The sequence below is a fragment of the Dromaius novaehollandiae genome, chromosome W (assembly GCF_036370855.1).
Source record: "Dromaius novaehollandiae isolate bDroNov1 chromosome W, bDroNov1.hap1, whole genome shotgun sequence".
NCBI classification, from domain to species: domain Eukaryota; kingdom Metazoa; phylum Chordata; class Aves; order Casuariiformes; family Dromaiidae; genus Dromaius; species Dromaius novaehollandiae.
The window spans coordinates 56,914,316-56,941,214 of NC_088130.1; the positions used below are offsets into that span (position 1 = coordinate 56,914,316).

At 36.3% G+C, this 26,899-nt stretch overlaps 1 protein-coding gene across 5 annotated transcripts in view; it reads right to left on the bottom strand.

The window, feature by feature from the left end:
- LOC112994547 (nipped-B-like protein) overlaps positions 1–26,899 on the bottom strand; it is a 155,985-nt gene that overhangs the window by 48,750 nt on the left and 80,336 nt on the right. For 2 of the 5 annotated variants that reach the window (XM_064500230.1, XM_064500231.1), the window contains exons 9-10: positions 19,768–20,400; positions 5,398–6,963 (exon numbers count right to left, since the gene is read on the bottom strand). The exons of 1 other annotated variant lie outside the window; for it this stretch is intronic. In XM_064500230.1, coding sequence (XP_064356300.1) covers positions 5,398–6,963; positions 19,768–20,400 — 2,199 coding nt within the window. The remainder of the gene's footprint in view (positions 1–5,397; positions 6,964–19,767; positions 20,401–26,899) is intronic. 2 more of the 5 variants (XM_064500232.1, XM_064500233.1) reach the window with 2 other exon arrangements.

The following is a 26,899-nucleotide window of genomic DNA, read 5'->3' on the forward strand; positions in this document are numbered from 1 at the left end:
GTTTATCCAACATCAACTTCTGAAAAACACACACCAAAAGCCCCCAAACAGTACAATGCCAACATGTATCTGAACATACTTTTTGGGATAGGACACACCATGCCTAAAACATCCCTGTAAGTAGAAATGACTCATTTTGGTGCAAAGCATGCTTTAGAACTGAGACCCTTCCAGACTACTGGATTTAACAGGTTATAAATAATTTGTTTTTAGCTTTTGACTAAATGATGCCTGGAATATTTTTCAAACTGTGATCCTGTTCAACACAATCCAAAAAGGAGAGGAAAAAAACAAATTAGGGTAAGTGGACAAAGTATATATTAAAATGGATTCTCTGTAAACCCACCATATCTTTAAACACTACTAATGCCACCAGGGACAGATCACTCCTCTTCTAGTCTAGTTAAGTTCCATAGAGGTAGTCACCAATAGCCCAGAAAATGGAATAACAGGAAGATTGTAGAATTCTAACAAAAGTAATATGCTTTTTTCCTAAAAATCTAGTTAAATTTAGATTAAGAGAAGCTCCAAGTACTGCTCTTCCACTGAGAAGAACCACGATAAAAAACTCTCTGCTGTAAACAATGGAATTTGCTCTTTGCCTCTCTGCAATGGGGTATAAGTTACAAGAGAACTTCAGAGAAAATTATGACCCATCTGTTGCACCTGGCAGTGCGTGTACGTACAAGATGATTAGTGGGTTATTACTCTACCCGACCACATGCAAATACAGCTTGTACCAGAAACTCCAAAAAAGTGATTCCAAATTCCAAGTTTATGTAATTATCGACTTTCACAAAGGAAATCTTTAGGAAAGCACAATCAGGAGTAAGCAAGCTGAAATGCAATCTTCTGTTCCGAAGGAAGTACACTTTTACTCCAGTGATTTCCTTGCAGAACAACTGCTGGTTCTGCTGATTTCACAGACTATCTGTGTTTCAGCACCAGAGGTCATTATTTTCAAGGGTTGTAAATAAATCTGAGTCAACTTCAAAGTTTTATTGATGCGTTAATTAATATCCATAAACTATTCTTCTCAAGGGTTTGCCAATTTTACCTTTATAGAAGCCCTACACACAAAGGACTTTAATGTTTAAAAGTCATACTCCCTTTACGTCCAGGGTCTTTAGCTCTACCAGCAAGTAGTGGTGTGTAGCTTTGCTGGGCTGCCCATGAGACAGTGGCAAGAGGCACAAGGGGGCTCACTAAGCCACCAGGACCTGGATACAGCTTTGCGTGTCCTGGAAGACTCCCTTTCTTGCCATTCGTAGAAGCTGGGCACCTAATTGATTACTCTGCTTCACAAGCGAGACTGCTTCCAGCAGCGCTACAATTCAAGCATGGGGCAACCTGTTGTGCAAATGCCGTGGAATTTTATATCGCTCTAACCTACCCATTAGGGTATTGTATGTTCCAAAAAATTCATCTGGAATTTAAAAAGAAACACACGACCATAAAACACAGCAAGTCTACAAGCACTGTATTAACTCTACAATGTTAAAGGCTAGTAGGAGTAACTTGCAGCAGAATCTTAGTTGCTCCTATAGAAATATGTATAAAGAGCAGCTTTGTAAAAATGGAATATCTTTATTCAAATTTCCGAACATAGCAGGAGAGAACAGAGTATAGTTAGGAAGACTTGGAGGGAGCAACGAAAACCTGTGTTTTAAGTTCTATAATGTACAAATAATTAAATCCTGTAATAACAATCTACACTATGAAGGAGCAGCACTGGGCATTAGATTCTTCAGTGAATTTTTTTTAAAAACAAAATAAAGTCTTTTTAGGTGATATCTAAAGACCCAAAAGGCATTTCTACACAAGTCTTAAAAAACACCCACTCAATTGTCCTAGAACTAAGACTTGCATTACATACACGGAGCTTAATTCGAAAAGCCAATCCTGCAAACACATATAAACCAACTCAGACATCTCCTTACACAGGCAGACAATTACAGTTTCTGTCATGTTCAGAACAAGTAACCGAAACCAGTAGTGGTTCTCATTTCAAGGTAGCTGATCAGTATAGCCATAAGAAGCAGCAGAGAAGGTATTCACCGAAGCTCTGAAAAGGAAATATAGCAAATATGACCTCACCACTGCAGGCAGAAACGTGAAGAATGGAAAAGTTCCAGGGAGCTCTCACAACACACATTTCCATTAAAACCAGGATAAGGCATTTATAGATGTTAAAATCAGAATAAAAGAGTGTTATAATTCATTCTGACCTGGGAAAACAGGCCACAAAATTTCACCACATGACCACTTAATGAAAATGCCATGAAAAGACTTGCAGTAACTTTCCTCTGAGCTACAGTGCATCTCTTAGAAAAATGCTCAAGGAACAGAAGAGAGAGAAAAATGTTGCTTCTTCCCTGTAAACATCAAAGGAACTGTGGGGATAATTCAATCTTAACATACTAGCCAAAAATTTGTATGAAAGCGAAATCTTTCTGAAATCTGGGTTGTGGATTTTAATAATGAAGGTTTACCACAGTAACTTCTTCCTTCCGTCAGCCTCTATACTGTAGCTGTCTTCCTAGTCATACAATATCTTAACAAATTTTCCAACTTGACTATAAAATTTGATTAAAATGTTTTGGTTTTTTACAGCACCATACAAGGCTTATCCACATGCACAGCAAAGGTATGATACTAAAAATATTAAAAGTAATAGAGACTTTCCATCTACAAAGTGTTTATTTTAGCTGAAAACAAATTGATTTTGTGAGCCTATATAAAGCAGCATAAGTCCCTCCCAATAGAAAGACTATCTAAACGGTGTTTTGAACTAGCTGAACTAACCCTATTTTAAACTGTATTTAAGCTAAACCACACATTAGGTGTTGCATGTAATAAGGCTAGTAGAAGACATTTCCTTGAGGCATGGAGGGATGAGAAAGGAAAAAAAAAAGGACAAGGAACACAAGGAGATAAAGAAGGAAAGAAAAAGCAAAATATACTAAGCTACATGGAACAAAAGGGATAGGAGAAGTGGGATGGGGATACTAAAAGCAACACTAGAAAAAAATTGATACTATCTATTAAGAAATATAGGATGAACTAAATAAGGAATGTTTATGAAAACTACATTTCCTAGTCTGTTAAAAATTTTCTAACTAAAGGAGTAAAACATATTCTTCTCAATTGGAGGGAGGATGGTTTTGTAGGAATGAAATGGGTATTTTCTGTATCAGTTAGTCAGCTGCTGTCAAACAGACTTTGGCTTATGAACAGATACCTATATGAATTAGGAATCTCTTAAAAACACCTGAGTTCACCTAATTATATAGCATAATACATCCTAGGAAGTAGTAAGCAATTCATCAGGAAACTAGACAAGAAGCATAAAACCAGAAATACACATGAAAAATACAAAGATTATGACAATTTCTCCAAAATCTGCCTGGCTGAACACCGAAAACTTGATTTGTAAGTGAAATCTAGTTACATTATTCTCTCCATGAAACCTATTTCTAATAACATTATAAGAATCTTATTCGGGATACAATAACAAAGAGACTATTACTACATTCAAAACATTTTTTGTCCTGAAAAACATATCCCAAGTTACAGGGTAAGAAACATGTATGACTTTTGCAGACACAAAATACACAAAAACATTGCAGAAAAGTTATAAACGTGAGTTTAAAATGAATGCATTGTTCATGTGTGACGCAGCTAATAGTCATGCCGATTACAGAAGTCATTAAAACTATTAGACATTATTAAAACAAACTATATAAATAACCACATACAAAACACATTACAGAAAAAATGTATTTCAAAAACATTTTGGAAAGTATACTTGCACTGTACACAGCTCAAAGGGAGCTAGAACCTCTAAAACTTTTCTGCACATAGAATTGTGTGAATTCAAAGTCTGTCTTTTGGAGATTAGTGCTGAATCCCACAAGAAATCTTTCAGTATTCTCTGTCACGAACAGAAAGGCTGCATTTGAAATCTTCAAACTTAGGTGGTATCAAAGGTGTCATCATCTTATGTCTAAATCTAGATACCTATTATTGTTAGAAATGGAAATCATGCCTTTTCTGAGCCTCAGAAAGAGGGAAGGAAAATGTTCGTATTTTCAGGGTAAATAAAAAATATTTAACAGGGAGCTGATACTTTACAAAAAGTAACATTCACCTTGAACTGCTAAATCTTTAAGTGCCCAAGAGTCAATCACAATCTGGTTAGTAGACAGACAACATATGTATCACGATAAATTTCTTATACAGACATCACCTCTGCACATATATGTGCACATAAATGTGTTTATACATTCACAAGGATGATTCCTACCTCATTCCTTATCAAATAACCTTGTAAGAAAACATTTTAATTGCAAATTCATAAGCAATGAGGTATACCTGCTACCATGCATTCATAAATAATCCTGTATAAAGCTGAAATCCTTTGCCACTTGATTTGTCTATTTTGAGACCAACTCTGTAAATACACTATGTAAGAAATTTAAATGCATAGTCATCTAGACTCTAAAACTAAAAATATAAAGTAACCCTGATCGGTGAGTAATCTGACTTTCACAATGTGAAATGATCTACTTCAGTTTGAAACCAAAAAAGCCAAAATTACAGTACCAAGAAGAAAAGTAATCATCATCAAGAGTGTTAAATTCAGCAGAACAGACAAACAAGCAGGTATTAAACCTACCAACTACACTGAATAATATGCTATCCATGTCATGAATTTATACTGGACCTTACAGACAATGAGGTCTGAATTCTCCTAAAGACTCGATTCTAAAATGGAAACAGAGTCAACCACTAAACACAAAATGCTTTTGTAAGTTTGTTGTCACACAGCCTAAAGCGTGGTAGCTCCCCAACAGTGTCATATTTATAGTGTAAGAGAGGCAGATGGGATTCTTATTGCATCATGTCAAAACATCCCTTGGAAAACCACATTTCATCTCTAATTAAAAATATGAAAGAATCTTAGGGCTGGTCTACATAGTACTTTCCACCACTCAGAGCACACTGATTCAGTTATAGTAGTACCAATACCTTACACAGACACACTTAAACCAGTTTAAATCATACCTATACCAGTTATGTTTAATTAGGTAAGCTACCAGATTAAACTAATGTGGTTGAAGTACAATTTAAAACCATTTAAGTGTTCCTACGTTCGGTACTTTCACTGGGGTAAATAAATCATTTCATTTACACTGGAGCAAGACTTCCCACACCGACAAGCTCTTAGATGATAATAAGAACAGTTTCAGTTTGGTTCCCCAAAATCACCATGTAAGCAAGCATATAAATTAACTATCGTATGTTTGAGCTGAATTATTGACCACTGCATAGTAAGTCTAAAGGAACAGGAGGAGTGTGCAAGATATAATGTAATTAACATTAAAATAATCTTACCTTTATTAGATTTGGATGACTTGTTCTTGTTAGGTTTAAAACAAGAGCTCCTTGATTTATCTTCTCTATCCTTAATAAATTTCTGCACATCATCCAAAGATAGCTTCTGAAGAACAACTACAGGCTTAGCTCCTTTATTTAGATCTTCAACTAGCCCAATCTTTTCTACTTTGTCCTTCTGTTCACCTTTAATTTCAGTTTTCCTCGATTCCTGAGTGACATTGCCATCTTTATCACGCTTGATTTTTGGAATGACAAAATGTTTCAATGCACCAGATCTTGCCCCCAACAAGTAACTGGGAAACTCTGCTTTATTATCAGCATGTGCTTTATTACTATCTACTTTACTCCTATTACCATCTGTCCTTCGTTCATCCTTGCTGTTGGGTGATTTAAAACCAGTTTTATCAGGTCTTGATTTACTAGAATCTCCTTTACTTTCCTGTTTTATACGAGGGCTATCAGGTCTTGATTTCTGATCCCCAGAAGAAAACCTTGATTCACCAGACTCATGTCTATGTTTCCTTTCTAATTTCTCAGTTTTTGAGCCATCAGATTTAATACCATGTTTAGAATCATGTTCACTTTTGTTTGAGGATCTCAAATATTCAGGTCTTCTAATCTTGGATGGGTCTCCTCTATATCTCTCTGACTCCCCCCTGTCCTCAGACCTTTGTTTAAGGCTATCATGGTCACGCCTTGGAGCATCAGAAACTGAACGCCCATCTGGTCTTTGTTTTCCTGGATCGGATCTACTTTCAGATTTTATCCTCGAAGGATCGGATTTCACATCTGGTTTATGCCTAGATATTTCAATTTTCTTCTCTGACAATGGTTTACTGGAGTCCCTCCTATTATCATGTCTATGTTTTGGCGTTTCGGGCCTGCCTTCACTCTTCTGTTTTGGCGTTTCAGGCCTGCCTTCACTCTTCTGTTTTGGCGTTTCGGGCCTGCCTTCACTCTTCTGTTTTGGCGTTTCGGGCCTCTGCCTTATTTCCTGTTTGCCATTATTTTGTTTTCCCTCATTCTGTTTCATATCCATTTGTCTGCTCTCGTTTTGTTTTGATTCTGTCTGTCTGTTCTCATTTTGTTTCACTTCCATTTGTCTGCTTTCATGCTTGCTTTCATGTTTAGCTTCTACCTGTTTGTTTTCATTGTGTTTACTTTCTAACCGCCTGCTCTCATTTTGTTGAAATTCCATTTGTCTGTTTTCATTTTGCTGAATCTCTGTCTTCTGGCCCTCAAAGTCAGACTTTTTCCTAAGGATCTCAGGATGGTTTTCAGGTTTAAGTTTAAGAACTCCACCAGTGTCTTCTTGGGGAACACATACAAACCCATCATTATACTGCTTAATTTCTTCAGGTTTTTTGACGGTGTCCAAATCCTGAGTTACTGTTGCCTGAGAGTCCGCTCTTCCTGCTTGCTGAAGATCAATGCTAACCATCAACGCAGGCCTTGCCCCATTTCCTGCAGAACCTGTCTCCTGAGAAGCTGGTCTATTTCCTCCAGTAGCACCCCCAGCCTCCTGTGGTTTGTTTTCTTGTTTTCGCTTCTTTAAAGGCTTATCTGCAAATTAAAAGAGAAAAAACACAAATTATATATATAGGAAACATGTCCAAGCAAAAATGTCCATTCCTCTCCGCCCCCACTAATTAATCCCCCTCACCATATATGTGCACACACAACAAAACTCACTGAATTTAAAAATAATAATATAATTTCTCTAGCTAATACTTTTTTATTGTATTCATGGATTGTTGTTCATTATCAGTCTGCAACGGGTGCCAATTAATCATTAAAAAAGAAAAAAAAGGCTTGAAATACACAAAATCAAAGTCCCTGTACAACTCCCAAGAGAATCATCTAATAAAGCAGCTGCAATATATAACAACAATGACAACAACAACAAAATCAGTTTAAGGTTGAAGCAAAAGTCTGCAACAACAAAGTTGAGGTGCTCCTTCATAATGGCTTTTTGATTACTACTACTATAAAAGTTTCTCCTCTGCAGATTTAGCCTGCTTCATTATACATGAAATAAGCAAGGATCTGCAATGATTAAAACAAAGGTTTTCCCTACTTGGTTCAGTGCATTAGTTGGACTTGCATATTGTAGCAAGGGAACCACACGAACAATGAATGAAATGTTTAAAACTCCAACACTCTGTGCTTCTCTTTGAAGCAAAGCTGAATACCAAGAGTTGGAGTCTATACTACAATACATATATACTAGGTGGGGGGCTGTTACACACTTACAAACTTGATAATTTCCCTTTACAACCATAACACTTCTAATGGATGAAATAAAAACTTTAGCAATAACTTCATATAGTGCCAAGCACTTGATTCTGCAATAATCCCTTCAATTTGCACTAAAAAATAATCAAGAGTAGAATACAGAAAAATAGTAAGTGAGCCAACCACACACCATGTGATTTGGTAGAACTGATAGAATTGAGAAGCACATGAAAATACAAAAAAGAACCTTTATTATTCATTTAAACTACAACCTATTTATACTACCAACATGGTACTTGAACTAAACTTAATTTCTGTCACTAAAACTACTGTCTCCTTTGTCAACTAACATATTCTAATTTGGTAAAATACCCACACACTTTCTCTGTAATCAGGGGATATGATATTAAGTCTAAGGAATGACTGAACATAGGTTGGATATTCTGTTGTAGCTCTGTTGCCAAATATAAATATAAATTTACGTCTAGACCTCAAATGCGCTCTAAGAAAAACAACTTATTTTGTGCCTAGATTTGTGGTCTAGATGCAATTTGCCAGCTCCCTTTTTGGGAGTGAGGGAAGGGTGAAGAGGATGGAAACAAGGAAGGAGGGAAATAAACAAGCTGTAAGGAAAAAACAACCTCACAAATTGTAAAGCAGAATTATAATCTCTAGTTTCTTCTATATTGGTAGAAGATTCTTATTCTGAAGAATGAAAACTTTGAAGGATCATCTCCAAAGTTAACATCAGAAAACAGTAACAAGTAGTAACATGGTCAACTCCAGTAACATGAACAGGCTTTTTTCCATCTCACATTATCTGCATGTCTCTCACTTCCTAAAACTCCAAAATAATATGCAACATTTATGGCTGTGGAACACAGTAAAGACAGGTATAATAAGCTCCATGCAAAAAATGGCCAACTGCAAATAAGGATCTTTGCAAAGGAAAACAGAACCTGTGGGAGAGCCAGTCAACTCATACTTTATGATAGACATGTGAAGCAAAATAAATTTACCACATAGCAAGTGTAACTTTTTAGCATGGAGATTTTTGTTTTTCCTGTATAACAGCAACTGCTGGATATGAATGCTTCTATAAATTTACTTTACTACACTACTGATTAAAAAAAAAAAAAAAAAAAAAAAAAAATTTTTTGAAACCTTCATGCAGTGAAAAAAAATCTCTTTTTCTCTCTTTGACTAAGAGGGCTTGGGCCTCACTGAGCTTCATGGCAGGTCTTAGGAATGGTCATGAAGTAGAAGCTTCCACACTGACTGGTTTCAAATCTGATTTTTTTTTAACATATATGTTAATACACATTCATACACATGCATCCCCACCTTATTTCTTAATTAAAACTCTATAAATTTTGAAAAACGAATTGAGAAACCTGTTTTCTTAGGAAAAAGTCATTCAGCTTTTTCATTTTAACCCAGAAACATCAGTCACACTGGAAAAGTCCCTTTTAGCTCTGATGGTGGATCTAACAGTAGGCTTTAAGACATTACTGTTACCAGTTATCTGCCTTATTCCTTTCCCCGTGGTTATCACCTGTAGCAGAAGGGAACACGCACCCACACTTCCATAAGGGCAGTTCACTGTCTAGTGCATCAGCTTAATGCAACAGAGAAGATGGCCTGCATTAACCTACCAGACTGAGTAAGTCCACTAAGAGCCAAGCAAATGTTTCCTTCTGCTACACCTGCTACGGGAGCAAGGCAGATGGCCAGGAGCTGTGATGCCTTAAACCGCTGTAGCTAGATCAACCAAAACTCACCTTACAGAGCCCTCATGCTGAGGGCTCCAAGATTAAACAACCAAAACAATTCAGGTAGGACCAGTTTTCTCTGTTGAACTTCCGTAACTGACCAGGCTCAAAATGCCGTGCATCTTCATCATCCAAAATGTCACCTTGTAAGTTCTTTGAGAACATATAAATAATCACATCACAACTTGACATATTCCCTCTAAATATGGAGATCATCTGATGCAACTTCTTCATTTTCCTTGACTACCAAACAGTGATGTTTTAGTAAGTTATTATAATCACAACCTTGTTGACAACTTCTCTGAGAAGAAAGGGATGCCTTTGAAGTTTTCTTTTCCTAAATGGCTAGCTGATTGCAGACAAAGAGGTACAGATTACTCACAGATTTCTTCACACTTCCAGTGCATCCTGATGGTTATCCTCAGAACTAGACTTGACAATTACTATTTTGCTGCTATGAGATTTCTGGAACTAGGACAAAAATGTTGTTCCAAATGTATACAAATACCAGATTGAACTAGGGCATAAAAGGTAGAATGAGTACATAATACCACTATCTTCACTGAGCGTAATGAAAAAACTCCACTGAATGAACACAGTATCCTTTTGGGTTGCAGTGACAGCTGCAAAAATATGAATTGTGATAAACCTGTAAAGCTTAAAGGGCTTTATGAAATCTTGGACTCACAACTACATGAGAATAATCAAAAGAATATCGGAGAACTCAGAAGAGACAAGTAACCTCAGAAAACGAAAGTTTTAATGTCGTCTCTTTTACAATCAAATACACAAGTTTGCATAAATCTGCCTTGTTAAGGCAAGAGTCTCAAGAAGCCTGCATAGGCCAGCTTAGGAACTTCAAATATCCATTCAAATAAACTTTGTATCTCACAGCATCAGTATCCAAGCTTTTTCCACTTCATTCCACAGATAGGATAATTTCTTTTTATCATCAGGATCTACGACTTTGCCAAAATATCAGACTAATGTTTTCCTTTCAAGTCCCACAGACCTAAGTTCACACCTTGCCACATTTCTGAATGGTAGGCTCACAAGACTGATGAGCTGATCAAGAGCTTTTTGCTTCATTCTTTACTAACTTTGTAACCGCTTTTGTAATAAACGGACTAGGAAGGCACAGAAGAGCTTTCTGACTACGTTAGAGACTGCATATCCAAGTTCTTTGTTTCCAGATTCTTTTAAGAGACATTATTCACTTTTTTTCCACTCTGAGAATATGGTTATATGCAAAGTGATCCCTCGAATGAATTTATGACAGTTCAAAGTACAGTTTGATTGATGTTTTCTCCTATGCATGCATCCTTTTGGCTTAGCAGATCCACATGGATGTTCTCTTTACATGGCAGTCTGCTGATGAAAAGGCAGTGACTTGGTACTCAAAGTAAGAGCATAGGCTACCTTACTCTAAAAATTAGTAGAGGTGTGTCAAATTAAACAGGTCACAGTGGTGGTGCTTTCTACAAGAAACAAGATATTACAGGAACCACAAGTTTCATATGGAAAAAAATGTCTGCTGAATTTCCAGTCGGTTATGCCTCACTTTTCCTGTTACGAACAGCAGTCCTGGAGACAGGGGTAGCCTTCACCTTCGGAAATACCTGTGTGTCAAAATGATGAGTACTTTCATATTCAGAAATTAACTACTGAGGAACCTCTGAGCAAAAACACATTGCACTTGGAATAAGCACAGATACCTTCAAATATATTTCTGTTGAAACTGCAAGTCAACCATGTGATTTGAAGAACATCGATCTTGAAAATGGATATACTCGGAAGCTGAGCAAGGGTTAAGAACAGAAGCTGGAGGAGAGCCGGATTAAAGATACGTCTCCTTTCTTCCATTTACCACAAACATCTTGCACAAAGCAGCAGCCAGCAGACATTGTTAGTGCTGAAGTCTCCAACGCTATTGCATGCTTGAAAATCTGATGACTGTCTCAAGTCCCACACTAAATTCTTTCAACAGATGAGTACAATAGGATGATAGCCTAAAAACTTCTGGAACTGCATGCTGTACCAAACTGAAATGGGCCTTTTGTAAACACTCTAGAAAAGAAATGCTTGCATGGTTCCTCAGCTTTGTTTTAGAAGAATCACAAGTACTTCAACATTGTGCTCTATTAATACATTTTGGCAGGCTCTAAAATCCAGAGATTTCTGATTGATCTTGAAGACACAAGAGATAAATTATCATTTCCCCATTTACACCCTGTAAGGGATTCACTTGGAGACTTCAAATCCAAGCTGGTTAAGTGCATACTCTTCAGAACCACAAAGGAGATGGATCCTGTGACACTGAATTCTGGATGAACCAGTTTGGTGACTCTAGTACTTTTTTTTTGTTTGTTTGTTTTTTGTTTTTTAAATATAAGTATTAGCAGAGCCTTGCACTTAAAAGCTGTGATAGTCTTCAGAGATTCCTGGGATATACTTTCACTTCTTTGAAAAACCACTTATTTGCATTATTTAAATCAAGAGTGAATAAATTTATATCAAGTATACCATCCTGAACAGTTATTACCTATTGTCAAACCTTCCATTTTGAAAAAACAACAAGGACAAGTCATCCAGAGGCCAATTACAAGCATTTACAGTAACAGTGAAGACTGAGTTTTCAACAAATAACACATAACCATACTCCTACGTAACAAATCTGTTTACTGACAACTGTTTTGCTATTCCTAATTATCTTTCACATATCTCTTCGAAGTAGTCACCCGTTCCTCCCCGTGCCACTCCCCTCTGCCCAAAAACAGCAGTATATTGTAGACCACAAGAATCTAAACTGTTCAATATCATCTGGATACAGGGAGGGTTTAAAATTGAAATTGTTTTAGTAGCACTAATGATTGACCTATCAATGGAGTGAGGGCAAACATACATTCTTATCTTTCTACTCCTTCATGAACATTCAGCATTCGTGACTATAAGAGTTTGCTCTCACCTGACCTCCTCCTGAGACTATATTTCAATAAGCAAACAAATACATAATCAAGAACTCTTCTAAACAATAGAAGAGACTCCTACAGCACTAGCTCCTCCCCTTGAAGGAGAGACTGAGCAAAGACAGGTGAAAAATTTTGGCTTCGTTTATTGCTCTCTTACAGAAGGAACTGAGAAAGTATAGTGATGATCTTGGTATAGGCAGCTCTGCAGAACGGATTGTCATTCCAAAGGCTCCAAAATAGAGACCAGAGGGCTTCCAGTTGCTGCAGCTCAGACACAGAGACTTCTGAGACTTTGAACAGAAACAGCTGCTAATTTCTAACAATTTGTCAAGAGACTTTATCAAACTTCTAGTCACACTGCAAAAAAGAGAGCCCATCAGGAGGGATGTCCAAACTCATTCAGGACAAAACACACAAAGACTAAAGCAGTCTCTGATATGCCTTAGGGTGCAGCAGACCTCCGAATTTCCGTATTTGTGAAGTGCAGAACACTGAATTGCTTGGGTTACAGGGGAATGAAATATGATCCTATGAATTTTTCTATTTAAGGATGCCTTGTAACGCACTATTCTCTGTCAACTACAGTAACATGGAAGGAATACTATATGAGAAAATGACAAGAACATGTATAGTACATACTACAGAAATATAATCAAACATCTACACTTGTTTTGAGGTTAGAAGACCTAACTTAATCCCTCTAAATTTGAGAAGGCTTTTACAAATAACATGCTTTTAATTCCATTATGAGATAGATTTTTCTGACACAAATGCTGGGTTCTAGCCATGTGATTGTTTTGCGAAGAGTCATGTTTTTCTAAACTAGTTCACACATATACAAATACTTTTTAGTGGTTGGTGCATGTATTTGAATTGCGAAAAAAGTGAGTGAAAACTGAGGTGTGATTATGTTTTGAAATACTCAATGTAGCACAACTAACTTAACAAGAAAAATGCAATATACTAACAGTGGCCTTAATGAAAAAAGACTTATTTTACATACCACTTATAGGAGATAGATTAACACATCCAATTAGTTTTAGTCATCTGTATGAACAGCAACTTTTTTTTTTTTTTTTTTAAAGAAAGGCCTTTTAAATTTTTTGTTGAACTCTTAATCTGCTTCCAAATGTTGATTTCATTCTGACATCATACCTTGAGTTAAAAATATCTTCAATTAACTAGATCCAAAATAGATTTTCTATTTATAAAAATAATAATGAAAAAAAGCCTGTATCATTTTAGGTTGATATCAGAGTGAACTTAGTGACTATCACCTATAGAAATGCTAGGCTTAAACTTTCAATAAACTTTATTAGGTATACATGCCATTTCCTTATCAAGATTTAAATCCTTTACAGAGAAGTAATTGTCCAACAACAAAATACAATCATTACTAAGTAATGTTATAAATTCTCCCATCCATCTAATGGGTATAATCAATGGCATATGGTATATGTTAGCTATATTTAATTTGGCAATCTTAGTTTATACTACAACTTAAATCAAAATAGACTTCTTATCAAGCTGCTGGTTTTTAGGTCTTTTCTACATTAGCTTACAAGAACAGATTTCTGTGCTACCCTATGCAAAGCACAGCTTCAATTTTTTTTAAAAAACTTTTTTTTCTTTTAAAACTCCATCAGGTATTTCATCCTTTAAAAAAATATGAAGTAATTTTTCCTAGACAGACTGAAACATTGCAACATTTCATTGCCATTTCTCTAGATATACAAGGAACTTCTTCCTCTTCCTTTTCTTAAATATGTTTGAACACAAAACAACAAACTCTCTTAGCTAAGGGAACTGGACAGTGTAAAGCTGCTTTTCTATGGGAAAGCTACATAAGGTATCAGTTTCATCCATTACATAACACTACAAAATGCAGATCTAATGCAAGTTTGTACACTCATTTGTTTTGTACACACAAAATACATAATATTTAATTCTCATATCTTCCCACTACACAGAGACACAACAATTTATATTATATGTCTCATTTAATCTTCTTGCTCTTGTTTCATTATTGTTCTTGTTTTATTATTTGTTCTAGCCTTCTACAAGATTATTAGATAAATGACTACATGTGTATCTCAATTTTTAAGGAAATAAAACCCCTATAACGTATTTTTGTAAATGAATGGTAATATCCTGGTTATAATTACTCATTCTGTCATTTCATTTATTGGCTAAATAAAATTAGACATAAACAAACCATTCTTAATAGTGTTCTTCTATTACCTTCTTCTTGGGGGGACTTAAGGGGTGATGGGGAAAGGGGAGAAAGGGAGAGGAGCTGGATAAGAACTTAAAAGGTAAGAGAAAAAAGTTACTTACCTATAACTGTAGTTTTGAGAGTTTTGCTCCGGCAGATTCACACTCTTGGGATGTGTGTCTCTGCTGCTATGGGCTTGGAACGGAATAAAAAAAGAAGCGCCCATGGCAGGCATCCAAGTGCCCCCTAACTGATCCAATTAGTGGAAATAATGTTATTACAGCTTCACTTTCTCTCACTAATTCAAAGAATCCATAGAAAGATTCCAAAGAAGCAGGTAAACGGGATCTTCAGAGGTAAAATATATAGGAAAAAAGCCACACATATGAATAGGTTTCTCTCATTTAAAAAACACTTCTACTGTTTTACGTTAAAAAAAAAAAAAAAAAAAAAAAAAGGATTTGATGACCATTCTCACAAACTCACAAGTGCCTTGTGCAAGTAAAAGCAGTACTACTTAATCTGTTAAGACAGGTGCATTACACAAAAATGTTTCTGAAGTGGCTGAGAATCTAACAGTGAATACTTAGTACTATGTATGGAAGACCTCAAAGTTTAGCAAATCTGAATTTAAAAAAAACTAACAAAATTTGAAAAAAGTTATCTCAAAAAATATGGACTTTCTGATTTTTCAGAATTTTGCATTATTTTCAAGGTTATTTTCCCTTTTCCCCTGTCTGAAAGGCTCAGAGCTCCTTTAACATTAACTTCTTAAGTACTTTTGATTCACAGTAAATAGGATCTTGAGAAAAGCATGGAAGATCTTGAGGCAGAAACCTCAAACCTGAAAATTAATTTAGTAGCTGGTCTAAATCTTAAAGCACAGGAAGAGCTTAATGCAATATTCTGGGAAAGGTTTAGACTAAAAAATGACAAGCTAGCTTTGCACTACTTGATTATACATACAAATAACCCATTAATATCTGAACAGATAGCAAAGCAAACGAGTTAATGCAAAGAACTGAAGTTAACAAAAATAAAATTCCTCTCTCCTAACTTCCCTCCCATGAAAAGAAGATTCCTGAGAAGAACAGGAACTCCTGGTAATTTTCTAAAGTGCAACAGGATTTCCTGTACTTTCTTGGAATAGTCAAGTTCAGAACGTGAACAAGTACAACTCCACTGAAGTGAACAGGATAGTTTCAAAATAGAGAACTTCGCTCATTTCAGAAGCTGTCAAGAGCACCAAGTAGTACAGGAAATGCGACTACTAACAGTGATTATTGGGGGGGTGGGGGGGTGGAAAGCATGAAGTTTCACTGTCTTTCTAAAGGATTCAGGTCATCAGCATGTCCTGATGCACCTAAGCAAAGGATGGTAACTTACTCTTGATTGCTGCGGCCAAAACATAATCCCATTTCACGTTTGCCCTTCAGAATCACCCAAATCACCCATAGGGCTCTTTCCTTCCTACGCAGATAATCTAAGTCTTCATAAACGATGGCTGGATCTAGCTCTGAAATTACGTATCTTTTCAAAAGAGAAGATACGACCTAATGTTGACAGCTTGTATCTGATGAAGACATGAAGGCCACTGTGAGGTGCCTGGGGTGGGCGGCAGGGGGAACTGAAGACAGGACACATTTCGCAGGCCCAGTTGTTTGTACTGAGGCTATTAAAGGCTGCAACAGATGTATCAGAATGAAAGCTTTGGTGCAGACTGATTTAATCTTCAAAATCTCCATTTACTCCTTTCATTAACAGAGACAAATTACTTGCAAAATTAATCAATACAAAAAGACTTCCTTGATGGACAAGGTAGGAAGAGAAGATGGAATCTTGTCCCTTCCTTACAGAAACTGAGTAACTTTTTCAAACTTTGTACTCCTGCATCACGACGAAAGGACCATAACATCCACCTAACACGAGATCCAAACAAACTGAAAGGACAGAAGAACAGAGTTCACAGAAGCTCTCATATATGGAGGCCAAAGCCCTGCATTATAAAATCTCTCCTTATGCCTTTCTGATAGACGTTACGTCAATTCTGCCAGCTTCTGCAACAGCAATTTTTGCACTGAGAATTCCTTTCTCAGGAAGCAAAAGCACGACAATCAGGGTCCAGAAAGATATACTGTTTTTTAAAGAAAGAAGCACTTTTGCAAAACCTGCTGGTTCCAGCTCTGGAATGGAGATTGCCTCCCACTTTGAGAGACTTCTTGGTGGAAACTAAATATTCTAACAGTTTTGTTAGAATTATGGGATTCAGTACAGAAAGTGCTATAATTTCCAAAGTGCTCCAGATCCCCATTTCCACCTGTACCAAACGTTACAGAAGGACCTTAGCATTTCCTTAGACAAGTGTAGCAGTTGTATAATTTCTGGCAGGAACCCCCAGAAAAACATCTCCGCCTCTCCTCCAGAATAAACAATTCCACCACACTCTTGGCTCCAAACCTTAGAAAGAACATAACATATGCATCCAAAGCCTTACACTTATAAAAGAAGCACCTGAATACCTCTGATGAAGCATAGTACTGTAGAGATTTCACATCTAAAAAACGACAGAAAAGGCCACTGACCTCGTATCAGAGCTTGAGGGAGTACAATTCTACTCAAAGTAATGTAAGGAAGACGACAAAGGGCGACTACACAGAAGCTATACTGTGACTGTAGTATGTCATGCAGCAATTACAAAAGTAGCAAAGATGCTTTCATGCAGATTTTAGCACGTGCTAGAATCTAGAGTAAGATCTCTACTGGGATGCTTTGTAAGTAGTGTGCTAATTGGCACAACCCCCCCCACACACACATTGCTATGTCTTCATATTCTAATTAGACTGAGTACATGCTACAATCCCACTACTTTCTTGACAAATATTTTAATGTCAGATCACATTATATCTCAAAATGCACAATGCCAGTCTTTTCCATAAGCACAGTAAGCAGCTTCTCAAAAATGACTGACATGTATAGGAATTATTGGATATATTTCTAATGGATATATTTCCATAGGAACATGAGAGAAGGCTTCCTGCTGCAATTGTACCAAACCAAAGGGCTGGAACAAGAACGATCACTGAGGAAAGCCAGACTCTATCAACTTCTCGACATGGCACAGACTTGCAAGCAATGGCAAAACAGTTACTAAAAAATAAGAACCGTATTTCTCCAAGGTAGCAGTTTTTCAGGAAATCTGTCCCCAGAGTGCTAAAATCCTTCTACTCACTACTACTTCTGTTCATGAATGAAATCTTGGCAGCCAAAGAGAAAAGAGCTGCTGTCTAGCATAGAGGCAACTTACCACCAGTGAATAAATAGTAATCATATGTCCCAACAACTCTTGCGCCTGATCCATAGCAATTGCAGGAACTCATGAAAAACCGAGACCTGGCAGAGGATGCAGGCGGAAGTGAAGCATTGACTTGGGATCCGTATTTAGTACAGAGAAGTGGTAAAGGGGAGAGATCATATTATATAAAAATCACTACTTTCCCAAAAAGAAAGAAATCAAAGTCTGCCTGTGGCTATGTAATTATGGTAAACAAACTTCACAGCTAATGTTCATCATTTAATGAAAGCCAGGAAGAAAAAAAGAAAAAAAAAAAAGTGTTTTAGTTTTGCTCTAAGTGTCTGAAGGCTGCTGTGCAGCATCAAAATTACACTGCCTTTTTCTAGATGTTTTTCAGCTAAAAGGTGCTGGAGAACCTACTCTAACAGTGGGGATACAACAGTAGCTTTTGAAGAAACAAAGTATTAGGAGACAAACAACAAGCCCTTCATAATTCAATTTCAAATTAGTAGAAGAGAGCAAAGTAGCAAAATTCCTATTTCATTAAATCAGAATTAAAGACAAAGTAAGTGGCGATCTCTTCTGAGGTGAGCACCCATTTTCTCCATATATTAACAATAATGTATTCTGACAAGAGTTAATTTAGTTATCAAATAAGAAATATCTAAAACGTGTATCTTTTTAGTACTTGCAACAACAGTCATACACACATGTGAGCGCGCAAGCACACACACACGCACACAATACATATCTTTAAAGCAGAAAATTTTCTTTAACTAAGGAGAAAACTTGTGCTCTCTCTGGTGGTTAAAAACCCAAAGTGTAAATAAATTAAGTCGCATCCCGATGCCACCCAAGTATATCAAAAACTGATTATTTCCAACTATGACTCTCCAAATTCAGAAACTGCTCTGTTTCACTTCTGCAAGGTTTTCTTGGAAGTATCTAATAAATTAGCATTATCCTGCAAAATATTTTCTCTTGGAAGTTAAACACAGTCTAGAGGACACTTTTAAACCTATTACTATCTACTTTAGAAGAAAAACCTTATTTTCAAGATTTATATGGGAGTTTTAAATCTACTTCTGAGATTTTGAAGCTTAAGACCTTCAAATCAGTTAACAGCAGCAAAAATTTAAAGAGAATAGATTCAATGAAATCAGTTAAGAAAACCAGTCTAGCTATTGAAGTGAAGAGAAAACATTTCAAAGGCTCATCTGGTTCTATATTAGAGACCACATAGATATACTGTAGCTCTCTAAAACTTGTAATGCCTACATAACAATGGATATCGAGCTGAGCAAACTTTGAAGACAATATAGTAATATATACTATCCAATCATTACAGTGTCTTTAAAAGAACAGATGTGATTTTGATCTAAAACCTTCATGTTAGGTTCAAATAGGGATAAGTATAGAAATAGGATAAAAATTTTAATCTGTTTTCTTATATTAGGCAACATAAGTAGTTAATTAATAATTCATTCAACTACCATAACTTATTACAAATTTTGACCAGGAATGTGGCACTGCTGGGATTTTAGAAACATAAACAATGCCAATTTTATCTTATTTTATCTAACGGTTCAAAACAAGAGTAGTTAGAAAAAATTTTGAAACATAACGACTTCACTTTCATCTGTTAAGGCCCCAAATAAAGCATACCAAACATTAAAAATATGCATATATGAGAGATTACAGTTCATTGCTGGAGGGGAATGGAGATAGATGAGGTAAAAGAACCTACACTGATTAAACAGATTGGAACTATGTGACAATGACAGGAAGGTGGCTTTTTTTTTATATATATATATATGGGTTTTATATACATATATATATATTTATATAATATATATAGTGTATACACACACACAATCCTTTTACCTTTATCTTGCACTTCTTTTGAAAATCGCTCCCTTTCAATAGCTGATTCACGTTCTATCCGCTCAATTTCAGCCAATGCATCCAATTCTACTTCATCATATGACGTTATAGTTCCTTGTTGCGAAACCTGTTGCTGTGTCTGTACCACAGGAGTTTGAGGTTGTTTTGCAGCAACTGAAGTGTTCTGTTGTAAAACAGGCACTTGATGTGCCTGAAGGAAAGCTGTCTGTTCGTGCTGCGGCAAACACTGAGCAGCGTTTAGTGGGCGGTTAACATCCTGTGGAGTAACGGGTGTTTTAGAAGTCTGTCCTGGGTACTGCACATTAAAAGGAATATCACCCTCTGATACACTGCTGTTTTCCAAACCAGAAAGCATATCATCCTGCTGGTCCATATCCGAAGATCTTACACGAGAGAGTCTTAATGTAAGCTTAGTGGAGTCCTTGGAAGGAGAACTAATGATATCATACATTGCAGCTTTTTCAGTCTGGTCTTTTTCATCCTTGCCTAACTTCATTTTCTTTTGTTTCTTTTGCTTTCTTTCTGGAGAATCTAACAATATGTCTGGGGGCACATCTCTAGGTGATGAATAAGGTGGAGGCTGAGATTGTAGGATTAAAGGTGGTCTTGATCCTAGAATAATAATTCAGAAAAACTGAACAGTTATGTTGTTTCATGTTTATATAAAAACACACTAAATAAAACCTACATAATTTTAATGTGTATTTGCACATATATCTGTGTTCACAAAAGGCCTAAATAAGATTGGTAGGAAGCACATCATTCCCAGATCAAGATGTAATACAGATAGTTGCACTGTATTTCCTAGGAATTTTAGCAGTCCACAGCAGGTGGAGAAGGGATCATTTCAGAGAAGATGGAACCAAAACACCCACCACCAAAAGACATAGTACCTGCAGGTTCAGAATGTCAGCTATCAGAAACTGGTTAATGAAAGCAAGTTGACTACAGAAAAAAAGAAAGGACAAAGATCCTTAGTAAGTTCCAGTGATGAAGACTTAGTCATCAGTGTACAGGCACTGGCCATTTCACTCGAACATTTTTAAATTAAAAAAAAATATATGCAAAAACAATTTTTAGGGAGGATTCCCTACCTAAAAATGTCCATGAAAAGATGAAATCAGAAAACATACTAAACAAATTGGCCTTTCTTTCCTCCTTAACCTTGATTCTGCCAGTTGCTTTTCAAAGTTTTTTTAATTTTAGATAAATTGATTCCAACCTCCCCACTCATTATTATCTAGAAAACACTAATTGTCGCAAAGAATTATTCTATCATTCCCCCACTTATCTACCCTCTTTAATATACTCATTTCCACTTCTATGTGTACTCATTCCAAACACTGAGTATATTTAGAGAAATTTTAAAAAGAGAACATTTTTCATTAAAAACATTCTCCATTCACAAATTTAAAATTTCTGTCTCTCAAATCAGACTAACTCCTCATATCTCTTAGCCCAGAAAAGGCTTTGAAAAACAGATAAGCTTTTCAACCTGTCCTGATAATAATTTTGAGCAGTAACTTTTGGCTTAAAATGGAATGATGGTGTGACAAAACAAAAGGAATAATATGCTCCAGCCTCCTCTTGTTTAAATGAATCAAACATTTCTCTGATCCCATTCATCCATTAGAGAATACTGATCTTCAGAAAGCAGTCATTAAAATTACTACTACTCATTCTGTTTCAGGTCATCATAGGTCAGTGCTTCTAACAACACCCAAAAATTAATTGGAAAAGAGGTGTGCTTCCTTGGAGAACCACCACTAAGCAAGAAAGCAGCTCTATTCTGTAGCTGAAATTTCTAACAGATACTTTGAGTAGTATTAAGGACATCATTAAGCAATACACTGACCTGTAGATGAAAAAAAGAATGGATATCTGCAGCAAAGCCTCAGTTAAAATGAAAGGTGTTCCTTTACTGATGACTTCTTTGCATAGACTCCTATACTTTATTTTCTCTCTAGTTCATGCCAAGAGATGCCCTATGATCTCTAAACATAGAGCAGGGTATAAAATGGATTTACCTTACCCAGTTCTCCTTCCTTGATTATCAATGACAGCTCCATATTCTGCCAATGATACTGCAATGTTGGGAAGCCCTGTGTTTGCTCATCCTGATTCTCAGTATCTTTCCACTAATCCATTCCCTCCACCCTCAAATTAAGCACCACACAATCACTAGTGTCAAAGTTCTGGTAATGCCCTATGAAGTTCTCCCATTTGTCTTTCACCACAGACTTCTGTTCTTCAGACACACGCACACACTCCTCCTACTTGCTGTTCCTTTCAACAAAAAATTACAAGATTTTCTTAGTGTAACGTATGGCAGAGATTGTTAGCTACTGATTTTCCTTAAGGTAATGACAATCACTCAGTGGAAACACAGGATGCATTTTCTTTCTCCAAATATTAGAGGCAGTTCAAAACTTTTCAGAGATCTTACTGACATCTCACTCCTTAATTCTCACTTCAAAAGAGTATTTCCACAGTTTCAATGGAACACTTAACTACCGTTATTCATAACTACATTTTGAATGGAGGACACAGCTTTGATTCTCCCTTGCCCTAAGCTTTAAGTAAATATGACAATATCTTTCTGATTTGATGTAATTTTGTATTTGTCATGCTGAAAAATAACACTGCAGCAACAGAAAAGCAGGTTCTTTTTATCTTTGGATAGACTTGAGGAGGTCAGAAGGATTTCAGCCCATTCATTGAAAGTACTTGGAATCCAGTAAATGAAGAAACAACAGTACAGTTCTCCCTGTTGTAGGCAGCACTACGACTAGGCTATTTAAGGATACCTTCCTCCTGAAGGAAATTTCTGAACAGCATTGATAGCAATGCCTGTAAGCTGCATTTTAAGAGGAGATGTTCTGGCAGTAACTGCACATATTTCCGAGATGCCTAACCATGGTTAAATCCAGAATGGAGCATGCTGAGTAGATTTGGATCCTTTCCAAGACTGGTTTATTCTAAGCTAAGTAAGCTTGACATCTCAGAGCTCTACCTAGCAACAAAATGGTTAAAATATCTGGCTACAATACCCAGCTATTGAGGTGAAAAGAAATGGAAAAAGAGGAGGTATTCTGGAACAGTTTCCTTCTACCAGAGACATTTTAACAGTTTTGAATGTGTACCTAAGATAGTAAATCACAGTCATGTTTTTTCAAAGATAATTATAAGCCCAATTTTAGAATATTCTTTTAGAATACAGAAATGGGTAGGCAGCTTTTGAGTCTAAATCTTGGGCTGCACTCCAATTCAGGAGAAAAATATCTAACCTTCTGTAGCTGATCTTCCACAGTATCAGTACAAGCACTTCGTACAAGCTCTCTGTATGCCAAGAGTACATAAAACTTGCGTGAGAACAAGAGACTTTCCACTCATTTGGTGAGGTCACTGTATCACTACTGAGCAGCAAGTACCAATGGTCATCTAGATAATGCTAAATGTAAATGAGAAGCAGGTACATCATAGGAGTTAAAGCCTCTACAAAGAACAAACATGACCGTAAGCAATACTTCCACAGACTTTCAGTAACAGTCTTCCTGACCACCCATGATAATCCTGGGATTGGTTCTCTATAATAATTAGTTTTCCTTGTGATTCCTAATGATGGATGGCACTGCGGATTAAAGAAATCTCATCAACTGTGTTAGCAATTTGTAAATACTTTTTCCCTGTGATTCTTGACTGATTCCTTATCAGATCTTTTCTAATGCAAAGAACTATAGGTCACTGTCAATGCAATACATTTTAGCCTTCTCAAAAATGTAAAAATTCCAAAACAATATAGTATGAAATGGCTTCACTTGCATGTTTACACTCATCATTAAATTGGGTAGCAAACAAACAGGCTTCTGTCCAGGAGATTATACACATCACTGACACCTAAACCTTGTATATTTGTCTGTACACTTCTTTATTATACCACAGTATTCACACCTCCTCATTTAACCATTCATGACACTTCTCTGATGATCTCAGAGCCTCTTCAGAGCAAAGATCACTTGCCTTTCAAAGCTGATGCACCACACTCTCACTGTTGGCCACATTCATTGCTGCAATGGACATGGTTATAACCCAATCATTAAAGTTACCACGAATTTAGGATTCGGATATTTGAAAGAATTATTAGCTTTCCACTTGCACAACAACAAAACAAACAGAAAAACCACAGCTCACTCCAAGTAGTATCTTTATATTCCTTAAATCTCTCACAGGCAAAGGTTCCCAGACATTAAAAAGAAAGTCTTTCAACATTCCTACGTGCTCTTTTGCCAGAAGAATGGTTTCCTATGCACAAAGGCAAGAAAAACTACTAATGAACAAATGAGGACTGATGGATAACACTTTATAGCACACTGGAGAGAAACATCAGGAACACTCAAGAGCTGTTGCATTTTTCAACTCATATATCCTTGAGACTCCAGGAACATTATTTAAGTGGGTACCAAGTCATTGTATGCCAAACCTGGATACTGCATTCTAGACTTTTTACTCAAAAATCCCTTGGGAAGAGAGGCTTTAAGAGTGTGTTTTACATGCAGATTATTGGGTTACATATGTGAGTAGTTATATTGTAAGTAAAGTCTTGAAGGTAGATGCCAGGGATGGAGAAAAGACCAGAGCATACATATTGTACTGGAACTGACATTTGTCTTCTGGAAAAGCTGAGAACCTGGTGATGAATCAACGTGAACATCTGCAAACAAATCAGGTCCACTACTGCCAAAAGATTTGAAGAGACTGCAATTACAGTGTGTAGATGGAAAAATCTCTTATATGATCCTACTTAACGTTGTCACATAAATTGAACATTTTCATAAAAATGGGATCAGATAAAATTCACTCTAGAAGCCTGGCTAAAACAATCTCAGAATTGATAATAACCATCTTGAGAATTTGTGCCTCCAGCAGATTCAAAAAAGGAAAACACAATCTCTTGAAAAGGATGGTGATGAAGTGCCCAGAGAATTTTATATAACAGTTTGTATGGTTTCAGCGCATACTAGAAGAACAATTTATCCAAGAAGACCAATTTTATCAAGGGAATAACTAAATGGTAATATTCCAACATGAGTGCATTAAGAATAAATATAATCAAATAAAACTAAGTTCATTCTGTAAGACTGTAGGACTTGTGAATTAAAGAGAATGGAGTGTCATACCCGGACTTCAGCAAGGTTTTCTGCATCATTTCTCATAAAAATTTCATTAACAAACTGAGGAAACATGGTCTAGGCAAAACGTAAGACTACAGTAAAAACTGTATTCAAAGGGTATCACAGTAAAAACGAGTGAAAATACCAAGTGCAGCTTTCCAGAGTACTATCCTATGCCTGGCAGAATTAAATATTTTTCATTAATAACTTAACATAACAGGAAGAGAGGAGTTTTATTAATCTGAAGATGATATCAAGCTTTTAGTGTAAAGCGTTTGAGAGGCCTGCAAGTGTTTTTAAGAATAGAATTAAAATTTACAATTATCTTGACTAAATGGAATAACCATTTGAAACAAATGAAAATCAGTAAGAATGAGCACAAACTTTCTATTTACCTCAGAAAAAACAATTGTAACAACACAAGAAGAAGGTAAATGAGCTCTACAGAAAGAGAACCATATGTTTGCAGCAGCTTGCGAACTGAATCTAAGTTATCATTGCCAAAAGAGTAGCCATACTTTCCTGTATAACAAAAGCATCATACAAAGAGATGTCTACAGTAATTTTCCAACTGCTCATCCTTCAAAGTTTTCAAACAGAGTTGTATGTACAACTTAAAGCAGCCAAACATCAAGACAAATGCAAACCAATTAGAATTCAGATAAAAGCAACAGAGACAGTTAGAAGCTTAGAAATAATGACATGAAAAGACAAGAGAAAGAAGCAGTGCGGTTTAGTCTGTAGAGGATTAGATTGGAGAAAAACATGATAATGGTCTTTTATATGTAAATGATCGCTATTAAAAAAAGGGGGGTGGGGAATGTGAACTGTTTTTCCTTGCCCATCAGAAATAAGTCCAGAAATGTCAAGCCTAACTGCAACAAAAATAATTCAGGCAAAGCATTAGGGGAAAAGCAGCTTTCTAGCTCTAAGAATCTGAACAGGTTGCATGGAAACAGTAAGGAAACTCCATTACTGACATTTTAAGAAAAATTTAGACACAAGCTATTGAGAATGATAATGTGCAGCTCATTCAACAAAAGGATAAGAAGATGGGAAGACCTCCAAGTCCTTTCCTGCTGCATCTTCTAAGATCTTTGAATGTTACTCTGGAAATCTCCCCAACTTTGTTATAGATGTAAAGCAATTATTACTTTTTTTGATGAACAGACCGTGTTAACATCTGTTTTCAGAGAGCACCATTTCATTTAGAATTCCAACTTACAAGGACAGCATATGAGACAAATTATAGGGCAAAGAAAGGATAGCATGTGAGACAAATTAGAGGGCAAAGAAGAATATACATTTGGGGAGTTTCTTGGAACAGATTTTATTTGCTTTCCATACTCTCATTCAATAGATTTCAGGGAAGAATCTCACTATTTTCTCCACAGCTTCAAACGCCTGATGAAAAACTAAGCTTTCGCTGTTCTTAGAACTGCTGTATTTAGATGCCTCCCTGTGTAAAAAGGGAAGACTTGAAGAAAGAAGCAAGGATGAATGTTTATTTTGGCCCTGTCAAAAAACAACTTTGGATAAATTTCTTCCATCTTTCTTTCAAAAGAGAGGGGGAGTGATGATAATTTTTCTTAACTAATACTTGTGAGAACACCAAAGTTCTTAATAGAGATTTGAGAAGACTCCTAGTTCTCCTTGCCAGCCGCTATGCATTTGGAGACCAAGTGTACAGGAATCTCTCTGGAGAAATATTAGAGATCCCCAAGAAAATAAAAATAATCTTTCCAAGTTATTTGGAAAATAGTCAAGTATCCACACTATTTTGGAAGATACCAGCCTCTACAGAAAATCTGGGTATTTCTGTAATTTTCACTGTCTTAAATAATTTTGGAAGGGTACGTCAGAATATTTCCTGTGAGAGAAAGATTAACAATTTCTGGAAGGAAAACAATTTAATTCTGGAAGAAAGTGCAAAATAGTAT